This window comes from Oncorhynchus gorbuscha, linkage group LG01, assembly GCF_021184085.1.
Source record: "Oncorhynchus gorbuscha isolate QuinsamMale2020 ecotype Even-year linkage group LG01, OgorEven_v1.0, whole genome shotgun sequence".
NCBI classification, from domain to species: domain Eukaryota; kingdom Metazoa; phylum Chordata; class Actinopteri; order Salmoniformes; family Salmonidae; genus Oncorhynchus; species Oncorhynchus gorbuscha.
In genome coordinates, this window is record NC_060173.1 from 38,090,235 (window position 1) to 38,114,234 (window position 24,000).

General features: G+C 43.0%; 1 protein-coding gene across 5 annotated transcripts in view; it reads left to right on the plus strand.

Annotated features, from left to right (window-relative positions):
* LOC124037112 (rho family-interacting cell polarization regulator 1-like) overlaps positions 1–21,490 on the plus strand; it is a 91,709-nt gene extending 70,219 nt beyond the window's left edge. For 3 of the 5 annotated variants that reach the window (XM_046351782.1, XM_046351766.1, XM_046351788.1), the window contains 9 exons: positions 693–841; positions 8,404–8,572; positions 14,359–14,494; positions 14,654–14,815; positions 16,861–17,019; positions 17,348–17,544; positions 19,506–19,589; positions 19,705–19,795; positions 19,966–21,490. In XM_046351782.1, the coding sequence (XP_046207738.1) occupies positions 693–841; positions 8,404–8,572; positions 14,359–14,494; positions 14,654–14,815; positions 16,861–17,019; positions 17,348–17,544; positions 19,506–19,589; positions 19,705–19,795; positions 19,966–20,066 (1,248 nt within the window). In that variant the 3' untranslated portion in view covers positions 20,067–21,490. The remainder of the gene's footprint in view (positions 1–692; positions 842–8,403; positions 8,573–14,358; positions 14,495–14,653; positions 14,816–16,860; positions 17,020–17,347; positions 17,545–19,505; positions 19,590–19,704; positions 19,796–19,965) is intronic. The other 2 variants (XM_046351774.1, XM_046351796.1) reach the window with 1 other exon arrangement.
* Positions 21,491–24,000: the final 2,510 nt, after the last annotated feature.

Here is a 24,000-nt window from a genome sequence, read left to right on the forward strand (position 1 = left end):
GGGTCTGGGAGACTGGTAAGGATAGAGGGAACAATGAATGGTGCCAAATGCAGGCAATTCCTTGTTGAGAACCTGCTTCAAAATGCAAACAACCTTGGACTGGGGCAAAGATTTGCGTTCCAACAAGACAATGACCTCAAACATACAGCCAAAGCAATGCTGGAATGGCTTCAGAAAAATGTGAACGTCCTTGAGTAGGCCAGCCAAAGCACAGATTTGAATCCCATTGAATATTTATGGAAAGACTTGAAGATTGCTGTTTACCACTACTCCTCCAGCTAGTTTGAGAAAATCTGCAAGGAAGAACTGGAGAAAATCTCAAAATCCAGATGTGCAAAGCTGAAGGACATTCCCAAGATGACTCAAAGATGGACTCAAAGCTGTAAATGCTGCCAAAGGTTAATCTACAAAGTATTGACTCAGCGCTGTGAATACTTTAATTTTCAATAAATGTGCAAAGATGTCTAAACAACTTTGTCATTATGGGGTATTTTGCGTAGATGAGTGAGGGGGGGAAGGTGTGTTTTAATACATTTTGAATTCAGTCTAACTCATTAAAATGTGGAATCTGTCAGGAGGTATAAATACTTTCTTAATGCACTCTATATGGCATTAAAGTGGATTGGTGAAAAATATTTTTTGTGTGTGTTCTGTATGTGCGAGTACATGTGTGCATGTCTCTCCATAACAAGTGTATTCTGAAGGGCCGCACCTGCAGTCGTTCGTCCAGTGTCCAGAGTCTGACGGTGGAGACAGCCCTGGGCAGCTTTGACTTTCTCAACACCTCAGACCTGGAGGATGAAGATGAGGAGAACTGTGAGAAGAGGAGTGTGATGGACAGGTCAGGTTCCATAACATGGCTTCCCTCCCTAAATTATATCACAGTTATACAGATTACAAGTTTTGCTCGTAAAGGAGTTATATTTCCCTGTGTTCACTTACGGCCATCTAGTGATTCCACAACACAGCTTTAAATATGCTGGATGTGAGAAGTTCATTGGTATTCTGAATGATAATGCCTTCCCCTGGTCTAAATGTGACATGACATGTAGAGCTAGGTCATGGCTCTTGTTGTTGCCACTCTTTGGCAACAACTCTCCTGATGTACTCAGTGTTTCCCCTAGGATTTTATTCAGCAGCAGTGGCAAAGTTAGTGTGGGGGGGGCTACTCTTGTGGCTAAAGGCAATGTCACAACCAACCATTTTAAAGGACCTCTTGCCCTTTTTCTGCTTAATTAGGGATAGGCGGGACGCAAATGTCTCAACTGGCCAATTGCCAGGGAAGATGGCAATAACATACTAAAATACTATCAAATTCAAACTTTCAATAAAACACACATGTAAGATACTCAATTAAAGCTACACTCGTTGTGAATCCAGCCAACATGTCAGATTTAAAAAATGCTTTTCGGCGAAAGCATAAGAAGCTATTATCTGATAGCCTGCACCAGCAGTAAACAAAGGAGTTCGCATATTTCAACCCTGCGGGCGCTTCACAAAACACTGAAAAAAATTTAAAACATGCCTTACCTTTGACAAACTTCTTTTGTTGGCACTCCAATATGTCCCATAAACATCACAATTGGTCCTTTTGTTTGATTAATTGCGTCCATATATATATCCAAAATGTCCATTTATAAAGTGCGTTTGATCCAGAAAAAAACAGCTTTCAAAAAACGCAACGTCACTAGAAAATATTTCAAAAGTTGCCTATAATCTTTGCCAAAATATTTCAAACGACTTTTGTAATACAACTTTAGGTATTTTTAAACGCTAATAATCGATCAAATTGTAGACGGGGCAATCTGTGTTCAATACAGGAAAGAAAACAAACCAGTGCTGCTTTTCACGTCTTGCGCAACTCACAAAAGTGTTCCTAGTTGGCCTACTTCTTCATTGCACAAAGGAATAACCTCAACCAAATTCCAAAGACTGGTGACATTCAGTGGAAGCGGTAGAAACTGACAACAGGTTCCTATGAAATATCCCTTGGAAAAGACAACCCAGGGAACAGAGAGGGGGGGGGGATCTGAACAGTTAGTCCTCTGGGTTTTGCCTGCTACATAAGTTCTGTTATACTCAGACATGATTCAAACCGTTTTAGAAACTTCAGAGTGTTTTCTATCTAAATCTATGAATAATATGCATATCTTATATTCTTGGCATGAGTAGCAGGAAGTTGAAATTGGGCACGCTATTTATCCAAAAGTGAAAATTCTGCCTCCTAGCCCCAAAAGGTTCAAGCTATGGGGTAGATTTTTGTTGTTGCAGTTTTAAATACAGATTCCTGCAATTCTACACTTGGATTATGCCATGTTCTTATGCTATCTGAGTGACTCAAACATAACAAAATAAATGGGCCCGTGCCACGACATTTTGGGAATTTTAGATTCTCCCTGACTGTCTAGTTTTTATTTTGGTGTTAGTTCTCAAAGATGATCTTATTTATAAATCTATAGCTCTATTGTTTTCTCTACATACTTTATCTGGTTTTAGACATTTAAATTAACACTGAAATGTTTTACCATCCCCAAAATTATTTTCAACAATAAATAAATATACACTATTGTTCAAAAGTTTGGGGTCACTTCGAAATTTCATTTATTTTCATTTAAAATAATATGAAATTGATCAGAAGTACAGTGTAGACATTGTAAATGCTTATTGTAGCTGGAAACCGCAGTTTTTTAAAGGAATATCTACATAGGCGCACAGAGGCCCATTATCAGCAACCATCACTCCTGTGTTCCAATGGCACGTTGTGTTAGCTAATCCAAGTTCATCATTTTAAAAGGCTAATTGATCATTAGAAAACCCTTTTGCAATTATGTTAGCATAGCTGAAAACTGTTCTGATTTAAAGAAGCAATAAATCTGGCCTTCTTTAGACTAGTTGAGTATCTGGAGCATCAGCATTTGTGGTTTTGATTACAGGGTCAAAATGGCCAGAAACAAAGTACTTTATTCTAAAACTCGTCAGTCTATTCTTGTTCTGAGAAATGAAGGCTATTCCATGCAATAATACTACTTCCTTCACAGAACAGCACAAACTGTTTCCAACCAGAATAGAAAGAGGAGTGGGAGGCCCATGTGCACAAGAGGACACGTACATGTGTGTCTAGTTTGAGAAACAGATGCCTCACAAGTCCTTAACTGGCAGCTTCATTGAATAGTACCCGCAAAACACCAGTCTCAACGTCAACAGTGAAGAGGTGACTCCGGGATGCTGGCCTTCTTGGCAGAGTTGCAAAGAAAACACCTTCTCAGACTTGCCAATAAAAATAAAAGATTAAGATGGGGAAAAGAACAGACACCTGGACAGCTCTGACTCGAAGGCCAGCATCCCGGAGTCGCTTCTTCACTGTTGACAGTGAGATATTTTTGCTACCAAAACAAATGATCTGATTGTCTCTTCGCAGAAAAATCTGCGGAGCTGGGAGGATTGTATCCCACGTATACATACATGCATACATACATACAGTTGAAGTCGGAAGTTTACATATACTAAGGTTGGAGTCATTTAAATCTTGTTTTTCAACCACTCCCCACATTTCTTGTTAACAAACTATAGTTTTGGCAAGTCTGTTAGGGCATCTACTTTGTGCTTGACACACAGGCAGAGTTTCTACCTTCAAGCACATGAAATGGTTAAAAATGTGAATACTTTGCTTACCCAGTGCGTAGGGCAGCTGAATCAAGTGCACCTACCGCCAGCAACGCAAGATTCCAAGAACACAGGATGAGATGTTACTATCCTTTGTGCAAGCACTTCCAAGAGTTAATGAACAGTGAGCGTGGTGAAATTTGGGGAGCGCATCGTCAGTAGTGTACCTTTTTGGTTCCTAGGGTGTTTTGGCCTTTCACACTATACACCCTCCTCAAAGGCGGCCAGCGACAGGGTGATCAATCCTACGCTTGCGTCCCATTGCCAATTAGTCATAGGAGTTGCCTTGTTGTTGATAGCCAACATCCCATGGGACTATGCATGGCAGGGGAGTCCTCCTCCCTGAGTCAATCATTGTTGACCGCATACCTCCTGGCCCTCTAACTTCGGGGCCCAGCTGGGGTCTTTCCTCTTCATCCAGAGCCACTGACTGCTGCCTTCTGCCGCCTCTGATACAGCTTTGATTGCCGAACGCTGGCTCTGGCCCTTAATTCCCAGGTCTCTAAGCAGTCTGGTTGTAGATGTTGCCACAAAACCTCTGCAGCCCACCTCCACTGGTCGGACTTCTGTGTTCCAGCCATGATGCCGTGCTTCGGCAGCTAGATCAGCATAGCGCAGATGTTTTCGCTCATAAGCCTCATCTACTGAGTTTTCCCAGGGTACTGTGAGCTCAATGATGAAGACCTTATTGAGTGAACGGGACCAGAGCACCATGTCAGGTCTTAGGGTGGTGGTTGCGATCTCCGGAGGAAACACAAGTTGCCGGCCAATGTCAGCTAGCATTTTCCAGTCGCGGGCCAAGGGCAGCTGGTCTCGTTCTAATGGTGTAGAGCTGCTCTTCGGTGGTTTAGCCCCTTCGCGGACAAAGTTTGTCCGTAAGGAGTATGATGCTGCTGTGGGTGGTAGGGAGTTGGTGGCAGCTCGCTTGTCCTCCAGGGCGGACGCAAGGTTTTTAAGGACTTGGTTGTGACGCCAAGTGTAGCGTCCTTGGGCGAGGCTTGTTTTACAGCCTGTGAGAATGTGCCTGAGGTTGGCTGGCATGGAACAGAGGGCACAGTCCGGATCTTCACCATACCATTGGTGAAGATTACCTGGTGTTGGAAGGACGTCATATGTTGCTCTGATGGAAAAGCTCAACCGCCTCGCTTCCATGGCCCACAGATCCTTCCAGCTGATCTTCCTCTTCTCCACACTGTCCCACTGTCCCTGTTTGGCAAGAGACTGCCTTGGCCCACCTTGCAGCCTCCTCCTGATGGCGTACTTCCTGCACTACCATCTTCCGCCGCTCTGGTGCAGTGGCCTTACTCCAAGCAGCACGGCTAGTTAGCCCAAGGTCTCCTCTCCTTTGCTGAACATGACCCACAATGTCAGCATGTCTGAGGGCTGCTGTTGCCTCCTGGACTGCTTTTCCTGGCCTCCATTTGCGCCCAGTTGCCAAGGTCGGTGCGTTGTTGCTCACCACTGGGTCTCGAGATTCATTCAGTGTCATTTGGAGCCTGGTTTTTGCACACTTGAATTCCTCTGTTAGACTGGTGAGGGGCAGCTTGAGGACACCATCTCCATAGAGGCCTATGGTGGTAAGGCATTGTGGAACTCCAAGCCACTTCTTTAAGTAGCCTGTGACTCCTCTTTCCATCTTCTCCACTGTTGAGATTGGAACCTCATACAGTGCTAAGGGCCACAACACCCGGGGTAGGAGACCAAAATGCTGACACCAGGCCTTTAACTTTCCAGGTAGCTGGGTGTTGTCGATGGACTGTAGGCTACTACTGATGTCTTTGCGCAGCTGTTGCACCTGGTCTTTGTCCTTCAGGCTTGCATCATACCACCTTCCAAGGCTTTTTACCGGCTGCTCAGACACTGTTGGGATTTGGTCATCTCCGATGAAGAATTTCAGGTCAGAGAGTACTCCCTTCACAATTGAGATGCTGCGTGACTTGGATGGTTTAATCTTCATACGGGCCCAGCTGATGTTCTCCTCAAGTTTTCTGAGCAGTCTCCTGGTGCATGGGACAGTGGTGGTCAATGTTGTAATGTTGTCCATGTAGGCTCTGAGTGGAGGGAGGCGGAAACCAGAGTCGACTCGCTGTCCACCAGCAACCCATTTTGAAGATCTGATGATAACCTCCATTGCCATTGTGAATGCCAACGGAGAAATGGTACATCCCGCCATTATACCTACATTCAGGCACTGCCATGAGGTGGTGAAGCAGAACTGCAGATCCTGGAAGTACGACTTCACCAGGTTTGTGATGGTGTCCGGTATGTGGAAAAATCTGAAGGCAGACCACAGGAGTTCATGGGGCACAGAGCCAAATGCATTGGCGAGGTCGAGGAAGACTACATGGAGGTCCCTTTTCTCCACCTTGGCCATTTGGATCTGATGCCAGATCATGCTGGAATGTTCCAAGCAGCCAGAGAACCCTGATATTCCTGCCTTCTGTACAGATGTATTGACGTACGCATTCCTTTGTAGGTACTCGGCCATCCTCTGGGCAATGACCCTAAAGAAGATTTTTCCCTCGACATTCAGTAAGGAGATTGGGCGGAATTGGCTGATGTTCACTGCATCCTTCTCCTTAGGGATCAGGACCCCGCCTGCCCTACGCCACATTTTGGGTATTATCTTCTTCTGCCAAGCTGTTCTCATAAGCCTCCAGAGGAACCTCAGGACGTCTGGTGTGTTCTTATACACTTTGTACGGGACTCCATTTGGCCCCGGGCCTGATGCTGTTCTTGCCCGTCGAACTGTGTCTTCCACCTCTTTCCATGTCGGAGGGCTGATCTCAAGTTCCGGGGGTTCAATGGGTGGGATATCTGATGGGATGGCCAGATGTTCATGTCGCTTTGAGTCAACGTTTGTTGTTCTCATGTGCTCCTCTAGGTCTTTCTTTGTTGTTTTTAGAGCTCCACTTTTTTCTTTTGTGAAGATACTTTTAAGGAACTTGAAGGGTTCTTTATAGAATCGAGTTCTAGTTTGTTCTTTTTTCCTTCTGCGTTTCCGTAGGTTCTCTGCTCTACGGAGGGATGCCAACCGGGTTTTGATGTCAGCCTGAAGTGCCTCTATGCCCTCCTTTTCCACTTCCGAGGCCTTCTTCCACTGTTTCTTAAGCTGCCGCCTTTCTTGAACGAGGCGCTTGATTTCTTGTTGCCTCCTGGAAACTGGTGGGGTTGGAACCTTTCTCCCTTTTGCCTCTTCCACTCCAAATCTTTCTGTCCCGTACTCATAGATGATGTCCCCCATCCTCTCCAACTTCTTCTCCACTGTGCCTCGAAGTTTCTCGAGGGTCAAGGTAAGGTCAGTATTCACTGTTTCCCACAACTTCTTGTCACTGGCGCCAGGCCACTTCACATACGGTCTGTGCCCTGGTAGTCTCCTCTCGACTGCAGGTCTGGGAGGCTGGGTGAGTTCCACTCCTGTTGTTGGTTCCACCTCAGTTGCTACTTCGGTGCTTGAGTTTACGTCCTCCATGACAGTGGTACTGATGCACTGCAAACTATGGTTTGCGTCCAGTTGCTGTGCTTCATTCGACTGATTTGATCGCTTTCGCAGAAAGTAATCAATGCGAGTTCTCTGTCTCTCTTTACCCAAACACCCCTTCTTCCCCTGGTGGATCCTCAACCCATGGTGTGATGAAACTTTCCTCCAACCACAGACACATACCTGCATCTGTTTGTGGCCCACTGTTGCAGGACTGATAAAGACTGATAAAAAATAAAAAAATATGAACGCAAGGCTTTATATTGGGTTTTTTAACATTGATTGACTAGGAATGCCTCGGTTGGTGACCTGATCTATGCATAGTCACTTTCCCCTACCTACAAGTACATATTACCTCGACTAATCCGTACCCCTGCACATTGACTCAGTACCAGTACCCCTTGTACAGTATATAGCCTTGTTATTTCATGTTACTATTTTCTTTGTTTATTTAGCACACACTTTTTTTAAACTACATTGTTGGTTAAGTTAGTTAGCATTTCACAGTAAGGTCTACTACATGTGTTGTATTTGGGACATTTGACAAATCAAATGTGATTTTATTTGAAGTCAATGGACAAAGTAGACTAGATCCAGTGGCTATTGCATTAGTGTCAAAAATACCTTTTTTTAAATGGTAAACTGCTGGATTTGAACTGGTAAACTGCCGGATTTGAACTGGTAAACTGCCGGATTTGAACTGGTAAACTGCCGGATTTGAACTGGTAAACTGCCGGATTTGAACTGGTAAACTGCCGGATTTGAACTGGTAAACTTTGAACTGGTAAACTGCCGGATTTGAACTGGTAAACTGCCGGATTTGAACTGGTAAACTGCCGGATTTGAACTGGTAAACTGCCGGATTTGAACTGGTAAACTGCCGGATTTGAACTGGTAAACTGACGGATTTGAACTGGTAAACTGACGGATTTGAACTGGTAAACTGCCGGATTTGAACTGGTAAACTGACGGATTTGAACTGGTAAACTGACGGATTTGAACTATCTTCATTTATCCACCCTCTTTGGGCTCCCGAGTGGCGCAGTAGTCTAAGGCACTGCATCTCAGTGCAAGAGGTGTCACTGCCGGCCGTGATTGTGAGTCCCATAGGGCGGCGCACAATTGGCCCAGCGCCGTCCGGGTTTGGCCGGGGTAGGCCGTCATTGTAAATAAGAATTTGTTCTTAACTGACTTGCCTAGTTAAATAAATAAAAAATGCTCATACTCTATCTGTGCTCCTGTGTGGATGTTGTGTTTAGTGAGCACCACAGTGCCCCCGGCAGGCCATCAGAGGAGAGTGCAGGGGGAGATGAAGACTGTGAGAAGAGATGCTGGGAGTCCCCCTCCTATGGACCTGTGAGCACTGGCTGCCAAGCTCTAGACCATGCCCTACTGGTTCATCTGAAGAATTGCAGCGCCCAACTTCTGGTGAGTAACAAACACCAGTGGTGTAAAGTACTTAAGTAGTTTTTTGGAGTATCTGTACTTTAATATTTTTGACAACCTATAGTCATATTTCACAACATTCCTCAAGAAAATAATGTACTTTTTACTCCATACATTTTCTCTGACACCCAAAAGTACTGTTTTTAACACTTAGCAGGTCAGGAAAATGGCCCAATTCACGCACTTATTAACATGTCATCGCTACTGCCTCCGATCTGGTGGACTCACTCATCACGAATGCTTTGTTTGTAAATTGTGCCCCTGGTTATCCGTAAATTTAAAAAATATATATATATAATTCTGCCGTCTGGTTTGCTTAATATAAGAATTTTAAATTATTTATACTTTTGATACTTTCTCATTATTAATAGAAAAAATATCCATACAATTAACTTTGGTTAGTGGAGATGGAGACTGAAACAAAAACATATGATTACGGTACTTTGCGTCCTCTTTCAAAATAGTGTTTAGTGAATCATAGGTGACTCTGTCATTATTTTAGACATTTACTCAAGTAGTATTTTACTGGGTGACTTTTGGGTGACTTTCATTTTCTATTAAGTTATCTTTACTTAGTAGTGGGTTCGATCCCCGGGACCACCCATACGTAGAATGTATGCACACATGACTGTAAGTCGCTTTGGATAAAAGCGTCTGCTAAATGGCATTATTATTATTATTATTATTATTATTATTATTATTACTTTTACGCACGTATGACAATTGGGTACTTTTCCCACCACTGCAAACACACACCATGGCATTTCATAGTGGATAATTGGGTAATATTTGGTTGAGCAATAACATTACAACCTACAGAATATTCACCCACTCAAAAAGACAGCCAAAGTTAGTTGAATTACTAATGTATTGTCACTACTTTCAACCAACTGAAAGCACAACATTTCTAGGGATTTTTTTTTCAGATTTTTGGTTTAGTGTCTATCATTGCGCTTTCAATCAAAAACACAGCAAAGTTCGAATTGGAATACAATGTCAGATATTAAGTTTATTTATACAGCAGATTAATGTGATATCACTGCTTCATCTAATAGCACGACCAAATGACTCGGGCCCAGTTTCCCGATAGCCCTGGAATTTAAAGTCTTACGAGGGTTTTAACAATGCATTGTTCCTACAATTCCCAAAACACCATGCAGAGAGAACGCTCACTATGTGACGCATGTATTGATACTAGGAGGATCAAAAAGAAAAGCAGCGCTGCTCTTGGATCAGCTTTCTCCATACAAATCTTACCTTAACATTAGAATTATTCCACAATACTGACAACGGATCAGCTTCTAGAGAGATATTATAACTATGGCTGCAAATATTGAGGCGCACATAATTGCGAACATGTTACACATCATTTAAATATATGGAGTCAAATTATAGACCGTAGTCGATATGATTTGAAATATATAGACATGTAGTCTATAGGCCTACCATATTGAGCTTTCAATGTAGTCATCTCTGTTTTCATTTGAGGCATTATCCTCTGTAACAATTGCAAAAACATTGGCAACTTTAGTCTATTTGTAATCAACTTTAGTTTTGAAGTTATTAGCGGTCACAGAGAGTCTGTGTTTACCGGAGATCTTCTGTGTATAAAGACACACTTAGCTGTCCTACGAGTGGTCTGAGGCAATCCGTAAATAACAAGCGTTTTCAAGTGAAACTTCAACATTAGTTTTGGAAACAGCACAGAGATTTAACGATGCTCCTACAAAGGTTCCAACAATGAACTTCGCCTTAAGATGCTTTTGGGAAACCGGGCCCTGGATTGCAGTTTAATTCAATTAAAAGTACATGGTGCAAGTGACTGATAAATGCCTTACGATATGCTCTATTGATTATTACAGAAAATGTGAAGACCTACTATACATACAATTATTTGTAAGGTCCCTCAGTCAAGCAGTAAATTTCAAAGACAGATTCAACCACAAAAAACAGGGAGGTTTTCCAATGCCTCGAAGAAGCGCACCTATTGGTAGATGGGTCAAAATAATAAAAGCAGACATTGAAAATCTCTGAGCATGGTGAAGTTATTAAATTCACATTGAATGGTATACTCTGTTGCGGAGAGGAAGGAACTGCTCAATGAGTTCAACACTTTTTAAACCGGTGTACATTTGGTACAGAGTTGAATGGCTATGATAGGAGAGAACTGAGGCTGGATCAACAACATTTGAGTAACTCCACAATACTAACTTAAATGACACAGTGAAAAGAAGGAAGCCTGTACAGAATACAAATATTATGAAAACATGCATCCTGTTTGCAAAAAGGCACTAAAGTAATAAATATGCAGAAATTAGGCAAAGAAATTAATTGAATGGCCTAGTTACAGTTTGGACTTAAATCGTCTTGAAAATCTCTACAGCAAGACTTGAAAATGGCTGTCTAGCAATAATCAACAACCAACTTGACAGGGCTAGAAGGATTTTGAAAAGAATAATGTGCACATATTGTGCAATCCAGGTGTGCAAACCTCAGAAGGACTCACAGCTGTGATCGCTGCCAAATATGATTCTAACATGTATGATTTTGCAAACATTTCTAAAAACATGTTTTCACTTGGTCATTGTGTGTAGATGGGTGAGGAAAAAAACATATATTTAATCGATTTTGAATTCGGGCTGTAACACAAGTCAAGGGGTATGCCTTTGTATGCCAATCATGCCTTTGTGGTAGAGTGGCCAGACGGAAGCCACTCTTCAGTCAAAGGCACATGACAGCCCGATTGGAGTTTGCCAAAAGGCACTCTCAAACCATGAGAAACAAGATTCTCTGGTCTGATGAAACCAAGATTGAACTCTTTGGCCTGAAAGCCAAGCATCACGTCTGGAGGAAACCCGGCACATTCCTACGGTGAAACATGGTGGCAGTGGCAGGATCATGCTGTGTGAATGTTTTTCAGTGGTGGGGACTTGGAGACTAGTCAGGATTGAGGAAAAGATGAATGGCGCAAAGTAGAGTTTTTGACGAAAACCTGCTCCAGAGCGCTCAGCACCTCTGACTGGGGCTAAGGTTCACCTTCCAACAGAACAACGACCCTAAGCACACAGCCAAGACATCGCAGGAGTGGCTTCGGGACAAGTCTCTGAATGTCCTTGAGTGGCCCAGCCAGAGCCCGGACTTGAACACGATCAAACATCTCTGGAGAGAATTGAAAATAGCTGGGTAGTGATGCTCCCCATCCAACCTGACAGAGTTTGGGAGGATCTGCAGAGAAGAATGGGAGAAATTCCCCAAATACAGGTGTGCCAAGCTTGTAGCGTCATACCCAAGAAGACCCGAGGCTGTAGTCGTTGCCAAAGGTGCTTCAACAAAGTACTGAGTAAAAGTTCTGAATACTTATGTAAAGATAATTTTTCATTTTTTTATTTATAAATTCGCAAAAGTGTTTTAACTTGTTTTGCTTTGACATTTATTGGGTATTGTGTGTAGATTGAGAGAAAAAAATCTATATTTTAATCAATTTTATCAAAGTGTAAAAGTCCAGGGGTCTGAATATTTTCTGAAAGCACTGTACATCTGTGCCACTGACTTAGTCTGGCTTTAATTCCAGTTTGTCTACAAAAAATATAATTCATATGTTTGATTCACATCTCCATCTAAACCATCTGAACAAAGTTATGGAATAAGACTAAATCAAATCAAACTTTAAATATATTTTGGTTTGATGTAGTCTTTCTTCAACTTACATTTTTGATTGAGATGAATCCAATTTATTCAGTTTTAATTTGTAGACAAACTGGAATTAAATTATCCAGCGTTTGAAACCCAAGCCTATTTTGTCTATTTTTAGTTCAATTCTGGTTTGAATTAAAAGCATTGCTGCTGATGACATTGCAAATGCTATGTAGACCTAATTGGCATGATTGATAGATAAAGTATGGTCACATTTCATTTGCTCTGTTAAACTTACCCTTTTGGAATGACTTTGATACCCTTTGGAATTACTTAGATAAAATCTATTTAGTGGAGATCTCTCAACAATCATGATCACGATAGCATATTGGTAATAGTCCGTGACAAATAACCAGGCAGGGCTTAATTAAACCTTGGATGGGAGACCAAAGGGTAGCTATTGATAGATCAATTCTCCAGTAATAGGTGCTGCCCAGCCTATATATCTATTTTTCTGAGAAAGGATATAACGTTGACAATCTGTTTTAAAGGTACAAATTCAACCGTTACCATAATGACATAATCCTGTGGTTGAAATTTCAACCTCAAAACAATTTATGTAGACTTTTTTCAAACCCAATGTATTTTTCACGTAGATTCCACATCGCAATACGTTGACAAGTTACACTGAAACAATGTTGATTTAACCAGTTTGCAGTCCTCTTATGTATGAGGCTCTAAACCAAATTAGTTGAAGAATTAAAATCTCATACATAGGTGATCTGATTTTGTGTTGTGCTGCCAAAATTATTGATCAAATTTATTTATATAGCTTTTGTACATCAGCTGATATCTAACTGCTGTACAGAAACCCAGCCTAAAACCCCAAACAGCAAGCAATGCAGGTGTAGAAGCACGGTGGCTAGGAAAAACTCCCAAACCTAGGAAGAAACCTAGAGAGGAACCAGGCTATGAGGGGTGGCCAGTCCTCTTCTGGCTGTGCCAGGTGGAGATTATAACAGAACATGGCCAAGATGTTCAAATGTTCATAAATGACCAGCATGGTCAAATAATAATATTCACAGTAGTTGTCGAGGGTGCAGCAAGTCAGCACCTCAGGAGTAAATGTCAGTTGGCTTTTCATAGCCGATCATTAAGAGTATCTCTACCGCTACTGCTGTCTCAGAGTTGAAAACAACAGGTCTGGGACAGGTAGCACGTCCGGTGAACAGGTCAGGATCCCAGACAGGAAGATCACCAGTAAGCCAGTGACTCAGCCGCTGTAATAGGGTTAGAGAATCCCAGTGGAAAGAGGGGAACCGGCCAGGCAGAGACGGCAAGGGCGGTTCGTTGCTCCAGAGCCTTTCCGTTCACCTTCACACTCCTGGGCCAGACTTCACTCAATCATATGACCCACTGAAGAGATGAGTCTTCAGTAAAGACTTAAAGGTTGAGACCGAGTCTGTGTCTCTCACATGGGTAGGCAAACCATTCCATAAAAATGGAGCTCTATAGGAGAAAGCCCTGCCTCCAGCTGTTTGCTTAGAAATTATAGGGACAATTAGGAGGCCTGCGTCTTGTGACTGTAGCGTACGTGTAGGTATGTACGGCAGGACCAAATCAGAAAGATGGGTAGGAGCAAGCCCATGTAATGCTTTGTAGGTTAGCAGTAAAACCTTAATCAGCCCTTGCCTTAACAGGAAGCCAGTGTAGGGAGGCTAGCACTGGAGTAATATGATCAATTTTTTTTGGTTCTAGTTAGGATTCTAGAAGCTGTATTTAACACTAAATGAAGTTTATTTAGCGCTTTATCCGGGTTGCCAGAAAGTAGAGCATTGTAGTTGTCTAACCTAGAAGTAACAAAAACATGGATACATTTTTCTGCATCATTTTTGGACAGAAAGTTTCTGATTTTTGCAATGATAAGTAGATGGAAAAAAGCTGTCCTTGAAACAGTCTTGATATGTTAGTCAAAAGAGAGATCAGAGTCCAGATTGATAAGCAGAGGAACAGCTCCCAGTTCTAATGTAATAATGATATATATTTTTTTAAAGTGTCATCTGTGGTCTTACCAATTGTTCTGATTTGTTGTATCAATTTTGGCTATGTGACGCCCAATGGTTTGTGCTGTGCAGAGGCTGGGGACCTTTGGGCCTCTGCGCTGTGGGGAGATGTATGCTCTGGACCGCCTACTCAGGGAGGCCCGCGTCCTCGAGCTTATCAGACATGTTGCCAAGGAGACCCCTGGAGGAGCCACTCAGGCAGATGAGGGTGAGTTCATTACTACTGAGAGGACAATGAAACGGCATACTAGTTTACTCACTGACACAGCTAAGGATATAATGAATAAGGTTAACTACTCTAATTGTAGATTCAATTACTATCATCTCTAACTTGTTTTCTTTTCCTTCTGTCTCTCTCTTGGAGTAGTGGTTCCCCAGTTAGAACAGTGCCAAGGGGCAACATTGCTATGGCAACAGTGTACAGACAATGGCAGTGTGTACAGCACCTCCACAGACGCTTTCCTCACAACACTGGCTGCTGCTTACACCAACAGACTGCCCGAGAGAGGAGCCAGCCTGGCAGACACAGGTGTGATACTGTTGTTGTCTCGATCATGGATAATATCGCGTATAATAACACATTTCTCTATCTGGTGTATATGACAGTAAAACATATTTTAAAAATATACAGTTGAAGTCGGAGGTTTACATACACCTTAGCCAAGTACATTTTAAACTCTGTTTTTCACAACTCCTGACATTTAATCCGAGTAAAAAGTATATGTCTTAGGTCAGTTAGGATCACCACTTTATTTTAAGAATGTTAAATGTCAGAATAATAGTAGGGAGAATGATTTATTTGAGCTTTTATTTATTTCTTCACATTCCAAGTGGGTCAGAAGTTTACATGCACTCAATTAGTATTTGGTAGCATTGACTTTAGATTGTTTAACTAGGATCAAATGTTTTGGGTAGCCTTCCACAAGCTTCTCTCAATAAGTTTGGTGAATTTTGGCCCATTCCTCCTGACAGAGCTGGTGTACCTGGGTCAGGTTTGTAGGCCTCCTTGCTCTCACACACTTACATTCTGCCAACAAGTTTTCTATGGGATTGAGGTCAGGGCTTTGTGATGGACACTCCAATACCTTGACTTTGTTGTCCTTAAGCCATTTTGCCACAACTTTGGAAGTATGCTTGAGGTCATTGTTCATTTGGAAGACCCATTTGCGACCAAGCTTTAACTTCCTGATGTCTTGAGATGTTGCTTCAATATATCCACATAATTTTCTTTCCTCATGATGCCATCTATTTTGTGAAGTGCACCAGGCCCTCCTGCAGCAAAGCACCCCACAACATGATGCTGCCACCCCCGTGCTTCGCGGTTGGGAGGGTGTTCTTCGGCTTGCAAGCCTCCCCCTTTTTCCTCCAAATATAATGATGGTCATTATGGCCAAATAGTTATATTTTTGTTTCAACAGACCAGAAGACATTTCTCCAAAGTACAATCTTTGTCCCGATGTGCAGTTGCAAACCGTAGTCTGGCTTTTTTTATGGCAGTTTTGGGAGCAGTGGCTTCTTCCTTGCTGTGCGGTCTTTCAGGTTATGTCAATATAGGACTCCTTTTTACTGTGGATATAGATACTTTTGTACCTGTTTCCTCCAGCATCTTCACAAGGTTGTTGTTCTGGGATTGATTTGCACTTTTCGCACCAAAGTACGTTCATCTCTAGGAGACAGAACGCATCTCCTTCCTGAGCGGTATGATGGCTGCATGGTCCCATGGTGTTTATACTTTGTACAGATGAACGTGGTACCTAAAGCTTCTAAAGCCATGACATCACTGGAATTGAGATACAGTGAAATAATCTGTCTGTAAACAATTGTTGGAAAAATTACAAAGTAGATGTCTTAACTGACTTGCCAAAACTATAGTTTGTAAACAAGACATTTGTGGAGTGGTTGAAAACAAGTTTTAATGACTCCAACCTAAGTGTATGTAAACTTCCGTCCTCAACTGTGTGTATATATATTTATTTATTCCTTCATTCATTCATTTATTTACTTCGTGGCCTGTTCATTAGATACACCACCCCGTTCACTAAAATGGTTCTCTCCTACAGGTAGTGAGTCACATGGCTGTAACTTGCTATATAAAGCAGCAGACAGGCAAATTTAACATATGATGGGCTAAACGAGTGGCTAAGCGACTTTGGGTGTGGTATGGTCATCATTGCATAGTCAGGATTTTGGCGTAAGCAACATCAGTTCATGGTCCCATCCTGTCTGGTATCAACGGTACAGGCTGGTGGTGTAATGGTGTGGGGAATGTTTTTCTGTCACATGTTAGGTCCCTTGATACCAATTGGGCAACGTTTAAATGCCCTGAACAATTCAGGCTGTTCTAGAGGCAAAGCTGGGTCTGACCCAGAACGAGATTGGTGTACCTAATAAACTGTATTTTAACATAGTAATACATAGTTGAAAAACGCTCTCCCTCAGGAGGTGATCTACAATGCAATGCTCTTGGCTTTGATTCCAGTGGCGTATATGCTATCACAGACCCACACATTAGAGAAGAGCTGTTAAAGTGATATCCTGTCAGGTCGGACCCATGTCTCTCTGTGCTGTGTCTAGTGTTCTTGCGTCTGGTGGAGAGGATTCTGGAGAGGAGGTTGCCCAAGCGTGGGGGCCAGGCAGCCAGAGAGATGCTGACTCTCTTCCAGTTCTGGAGCTACCTGGAGGCAGAGGGAGTGAGCGAGCTGGACACACACATCACTGAACTGGCAGAGGAGGGTGAGTGTCTGGGAGACTGACTATGGTAGTGAATGGACCTCCGGAATTGCTTGGAGTTGGTGTTCATGACTTTGTTAATGTGTCTTACCAGGTTACAGACAGCCACTTGGCTCTATGGTCAGTCATGATGAATGTACAGCATTTAAATGGATGATTCCTCTCATTGTTGTTCTTTCACCACACCCACTATAACATAATCTCATCCTATTGTCTTTTCCTATTTTCTTTTCCAAACCCCATCCTTATTCTCTCTCTCGGTTTCCTTTTCCTCCCCCAACACACACCCTGTCCTGTCTCTTTCTCTGCTTCTCTGTATACCCCTTCTCAGTCTGGCTGGTTCAGAGCCTGCAGTCAGGAGACCAGGAGGTGCTGGTGAAGGCCCTGAAGAGGCCTCCAGAGAGCAGCCTGAAGAGGGAGGGGATGCATGCTGTCAGCCTGCTGCTCAGGGACCCCCGGGGGAAGGTGTCTGCCTCTGCCAGCTCCCTGCTCCGGAGCCTAGCCAACCAACCACGCCATCGAGAGCGGGTGAGACCAAGAGATTCAACCGGGGGCACTGCAGGGGGTCCACAGAAAAGTTTTTTTTTTTTTTTGTTTGTTTGTTTGTTTTTTACGAATGGAAATTGTTTTTATGAATATCGCTAGCACTAACAGACTTCACAAATTTCAAATGACATACCTAAAATAGAGAAGAGTATATCTGCTATATATTATATATATATTTATATTCTAATGATGTCAACTTTATTTCTCATCTCCTAATATTGTGTTGTCAATAATTAAGCAAATTACACTCACTGGAGTATCTGACATGGGCTTTGAAAAAGCGCCCGCGAATAGGCTACCAAGAGCCGCTGGCTGCTGTTAAGCTTTCTTGACTTGGACTTTAAGTTTTGCCAATACTTGGCTAACCTTTTTGTTTAATCAGCTGCTCTTAGTGAAAATGTGTTTGGAGTTACATTTCTAGCTATGTTAGAGCGAACACTTCCAATTGTTATGTAGGGAGGTCAAAATAATGAAAAACAATCTATTCATTTTAAAATGTTGATTACTTCTCCTTGCCATTATCATTCAGCTAATAAGACAAGAATTGCTAACGTATGATTGGGGTCCCTGAATCGACAGTCTGCCTGGGAGGGGATCCCTGGTCAAGAATATTTTTAAAACCCTGATTTAAGGTCATGCTCACTGTATAACTTCTGAAATACACATCTTAAGTGTACTCTATGAAGATAACAGGATCACCCATGTGGATTCACACTACATGATCAAATGTATGTGGACACTTGCTTGTCGAACATCTCATTCCACAATCATAGGCATTAATATGGAGTTGGTCCCCCCTGTGCTGCTATAACAGCGTCCACTCTTCTGAAATGACTTTCCACTAGATGTTGGAACATTTCTGCGGGGACTTGCTTCCATTCAGCGACGACCATTAGTGAGGTTGGGCGCTGATGTTGGGCGATTAGGCCTGGCTCGCAGTCGGAGTTCCAATTCATCCCAATGGTGTTCGAATGGGTTGCGGTCAGGGCTCTGTGCAGGCCAGAAAAGCTATTCCACACCAATCCCAACAAACCATTTCTGTATGGACCTCGCTTTGTGCAAGGGGGCATTGTCATGCTGAAACAGGAAAAGGCCTTCCTCAAACTGTTGCCCCAAAGTTGGAAGCAAAGAATTGTCTAGAATGTTATTTGTATGCTGTAGCGTTAAGATTTCCCTTCACTGGAACTAAGGGGCCTGAACCATGAAAAACAGCCCCAGACCATTATTCCTCCTCCGCCAAACTTTACAGTTCGCACTATGCATTGGGGCAGGCGGTGTTCTCCTGACATCCCAGATTTGTCCGTCGGACTGCCAGATGGTGAAGCGTGATTCATCACTCCAGAGAATGTATTTCCACTGCTCCAGTCCAATTGTAGTGAGCTTTACACCACTCCAGCCAACGCTTGGCATTGCACATGATGATATTTGGCTTGTGTGCGGCTGCTCGGCCATGGGAGCCCATTTCATGAAGCTCCTGACTAACCGTTCTTGTGCTGACGTTGCTTCCAGAGGCAGTTTGGAACTCTGTAGTGAGTGTTGCAACCGAGGACAGATTATTTTTACACGCTACGCACTTCAGCACTCGGCAGTCTCGTTCTGTGAACTTGTGTGGCCTCCCAATTTGTGGGTGAGCCGTTGTTGATGCTAGACGTTTCCACTTCACGATAACAGCACTTGCAGTTGACCGGGGCAGGTCTAGCTTGTTGGACAGATGGAGTCCTATGACGGTGCCACGTTGAAAGACATTGAGCTTTTCAGTAAGGCCATTCTACTGCCAATGTTTGTCTATGGAGATTGCATGGCGGTGTGCTTGATTTTATAAACCTGCCAGCAACGGGTGTGGCTGAAATCGCAGAATCCACTAATTTGAAGGGTTCTCCACATACTTTTGTGTATATATATAGTGTGTGTGTTTGTTAAAATTATAGTGTGTTTTACCCCAGGCCCTGGTAAGCTGTCTGGAGCTTCTGGAGAATGAAAGTATGGAGACGAGAGTGTGTGGCTGTAAAGCACTTGCATGTCTGAAGGTCAGTCTTACCACTTAGTCACACCTCTTCAACAATCTCCATCTGCAATCTGTTTTTCTTTTTACTGTGCGTACCCTAGTGTCTGGAGTCAGTCTGTTTTTTTAATGTTCTGCAGGCCAAAGAGAGCATCGACCAGCTGGTCTATCTCTGTCGTTCGGACAAGGAGGACGTGCGGGATGCTGCCAAACAAGCTTTGTTGGTGCTTGGTTAGTAGAAGGATAAGAAGTATACGTTTGATAGGGGACTGAGTGAGATCAAGGGATACAGGGGCACAGAGAGTGGGGTTTCTGTGGGTGGGAAAGAGTGTATGAGGGAATAATTGTGTGTGTGTGTGTGTGTGTGTGTGTGTGTGTGTGTGTGTGTGTGTTCCATCCAGGTGAGGACGGGAAGTTGGCCCACAGACACGTTGAGACATCTCTGCAGGAAGGAGTGCCACGTCTCTTCTCCCCTGGCAGCATGACCAGCACCTCCTTCTAACGCCACCACAACGGAATACTGATACCTTCATGCTAATGTCAACACACTATTATAGAGCCGTTATCATGCCACACACACGTCAAAATATACACTGTAAAAGAGGGTGCAATACACCGATGCAAAAAGGTTGCGGACTGTCACATGCGCTCACTAACAATGGGATTACATCTACAGCTTGACATAAAGTCTGTGAACTAAACTCAAATATTACCAACCTGTGTGTAAATAAGTGACTACTCATGAACTGCAGATTTGTAGACATGATGAAGAGGGGTGGAAAGTATTTTACTGCCTTACAGTACATTTTGGCCTGGTGGTGTTGCCTTCTGAACCATGTAAGCACAGCTAGGATGATGAATGGATAGGACACAACAATCATTGTGTCAGATCATTGCATGGGTAGGACAAAGTGGGAAAGTAACATGTTGATTTTTCAGGGGAATTCCACTTTAGATCTTCTATATTTGTAATGAAGCTGGTTTTCTGATGGTCTGTGTGGAGAATGTCAGCGTGTGGAAGGAGTAATGAAGTAAATCATGGGGGTGGAAGGGATTTGGTTGTTCCTCAGGAGATGATGGTGGTGCAGTTCCACACTCTAGGACCACAGTCTGATGAGGAGCTTGTTGCCATGCCGGCCAGGAAGAAGTCGTCTGGAAAAACATTTATTACAGTGCCATCATTCCATACTATCATTCTATGCTTTATGTAAATATATTCCACTGGAAGTGTACATGTTATATACTTGTGTTGTAATTCACTTGCTATTGTTGAAACAATCTACTGTAGGTAAATTCATTGTTCACTTCCTGAGACTTGTGCTATAACTGAAGATAATTTCAGCTGTATGGGTGGTTAAGTACTTTTATTATTATTATTGAACTTAAAACTGTGGTTGACTTTGCCTTTTTGGAGCAGAAAACTTCTCACTGAAACAGACAACCAAACTGCTTGTACTGTGTGGAATGTATAGGGTGGAATCAGGGTAGGATGAGAACCTGCATTCATTCTATATTATTTACTTTGTAGAGTCATCAGTTATTCAGAGGAGGCTGGTGTAAGGAGTTGTCGGAGGACAGGCTGATTGGAATGGCATAAATGGAACCGAGTCAAACGTGGTTTCCAGATGTGTGATACCGTTCCAGTTATTACAGCCATCACAATGAACCCGTCCCCCTATAGCTCCTCCCACCAGCCTCCTCTGGTTATATTGTATTGGAGTTATTAACAATGGACAACTTAAAAAGCTTCTTCAGTGTATAAGTGCCTCAAGTAATGAGACATGAGATGAACTACTTTAAAGAAGAGATGCAGTGCTAATACAAACAATGCAGCAAAGTATATTTTCCTTATGACTCAAATTGTGCAGCAAAGATTTTTTTCTATAAAAGTATATTGACTGAATAAAGTTGTGTTCAAAAATGGTTTCCTTTCGTGAAGAGGATGTGATAATGTATAATTTCCCTATGTTTATTATTATAGGTCTGTTGAATAAATATATAATACAGCATGTGCCTAGGGCTGATACATGACCATATTACTGCCACACTGGTGGTGACTGACTGTATTACCACCACACTGGCGGTCACGAGACCATTTAGTCACGGTAATTAGGCTTCTCCAAGCTCTGATGCTGCTGATGGTCATTAGTAGCCTCCCAAACTTGCTAACTGTCTGGTACTCAGCACTCTATTGTCCCTCTAATCACTCTGACATCAACACAAATGTAATCAAACACTTCATGAGAGCAAATGAGCTCATGTTGCACACCATTTCTATAGGCTATGCAATAGCTTAAGAAACCAGAGTGATGGGATCCTCTTTTTAATAGAGGCCATCAGCTTTATATAGGCTAGGCCTACCACAGGAGGTTGGTGTCACCTTAATTGGGGAGGACAGGCTCGTGGAATGGTATCAAACACATAGTTTCAATGTGTTTGATGCCATTCCATTTGCTCAGTTCCAGCCATTATTATGAGCCGTCCACCCCTCAGCAGCCTCCACTTGCGTTTTTTATTTATTTAATCTTTATTTAATTAGGCAAGTCAGTTAAGAACAAATTCTTATTTACAATGACAGCCTACACCGGCCAACCCCAGACGATGCTGGTTTGCGCACCACCCTATGGGACTCCCAAACACAGCCGGTTGTGATACAGCCTGGAATCAAACCAGGATGTAGGGACACCTCAAGCACTGAGATGCAGTGCCTTAGACCACTGCGCCACTCGGGATCCGACAATAATTATTTCTCAACTCTCCTAATTTTAAGCACATTGCTTCGCTTTACAACATTGCTTCGTTTTATAGCTACCTGGCTCGCATTAAAATGAACCAAGGGAAAAGTGTCCTCCATTTGCTATTTAAGTGCATAGATTACATGTATTTTCCCCCCCTGCGAGACAGGTGAATCATAATAGTCCATTCTAAATGAAAACACATTGCACACATGTTTCTACAACTTGATTGGAGTCCACCTGTGGTAATTCAATTGATTGGACATCATTTGGATAAGCACACACCTGTCCATATAAGGTCCCACAGTTGACAGTGCATGTCAGAGCAAAAATCAAGCCATGAGGGTACCCCAAAAAAATCTGCAGTATTGAAGGACCCCAAGAACACAGTGGCCTCCATTCTTAAATGGAAGAAGTTTGGAACCACCAAGACTTCCGAGAGCTGGCCGCCTAGCCAAACTAAGCAATCGAGGGAGAACGGCCTTGATCAAGGAGGTAACCAAGAACGCTGTGGTCACTCTGAAAGAGCTCCAGAGTTCCTCTGTGGAGATGGGAGAACCTTCCACAATGACAGCCATCTCTGCAGCATTCCATCAATCTGAAAGCCAAACCTGAATGCCATCTGTCACGTCAAATCAAATCAAATCAAATTTTATTTGTCACATACACATGGTTAGCAGATGTTAATGCGAGTGTAGCGAAATGCTTGTGCTTCTAGTTCCGACAATGCAGTGATAACCAACAAGTAATCTAACTAACAATTCCAAAACTACTGTCTTATACACAGTGTAAGGGGATAAGGAACATGTACATAAGGATATATGAATGAGTGATGGTACAGAGCAGCATACAGTAGATGGTATCGAGTACAGTATATACATATGAGATGAGTGTGTAGACAAAGTAAACAAAGTGGCATAGTTAAAGTGGCTAGTGATACATGTGTTACATAAGGATGCAGTCGATGATGTAGAGTACAGTATATACATATGCATATGAGATTAATAATGTAGGGTAAGTAACATTATATAAGGTAGCATTGTTTAAAGTGGCTAGTGATATATTTACATCATTTCCCATCAATTCCCATTATTAAAATGGCTGGAGTTGGGTCAGTGTCAATGACAGTGTGTTGGCAGCAGCCACTCAGTGTTAGTGGTGGCTGTTTAACAGTCTGATGGCCTTGAGATAGAAGCTGTTTTTCAGTCTCTCGGTCCCAGCTTTGATGCACCTGTACTGACCTCGCCTTCTGGATGATAGCGGGGTGAACAGGCAGTGGTTCGGGTGGTTGATGTCCTTGATGATCTTTATGGCCTTCCTGTAACAACGGGTGGTGTAGGTGTCCTGGAGGGCAGGTAGTTTGCCCCCGGTGATGCGTTGTGCAGTCCTCACTACCCTCTGGAGAGCCTTACGGTTGAGGGCTGAGCAGTTGCCGTACCAGGCGGTGATACAGCCCGCCAGGATGCTCTCGATTGTGCATCTGTAGAAGTTTGTGAGTGCTTTTGGTGACAAGCCGAATTTCTTCAGCCTCCTGAGGTTGAATAGGCGCTGCTGCGCCTTCTTCACGACGCTGTCAGTGTGAGTGGACCAATTCAGTTTGTCTGTGATGTGTATGCCGAGGAACTTAAAACTAGCTACCCTCTCCACTACTGTTCCATCGATGTGGATAGGGGGGTGTTCCCTCTGCTGTTTCCTGTCTGG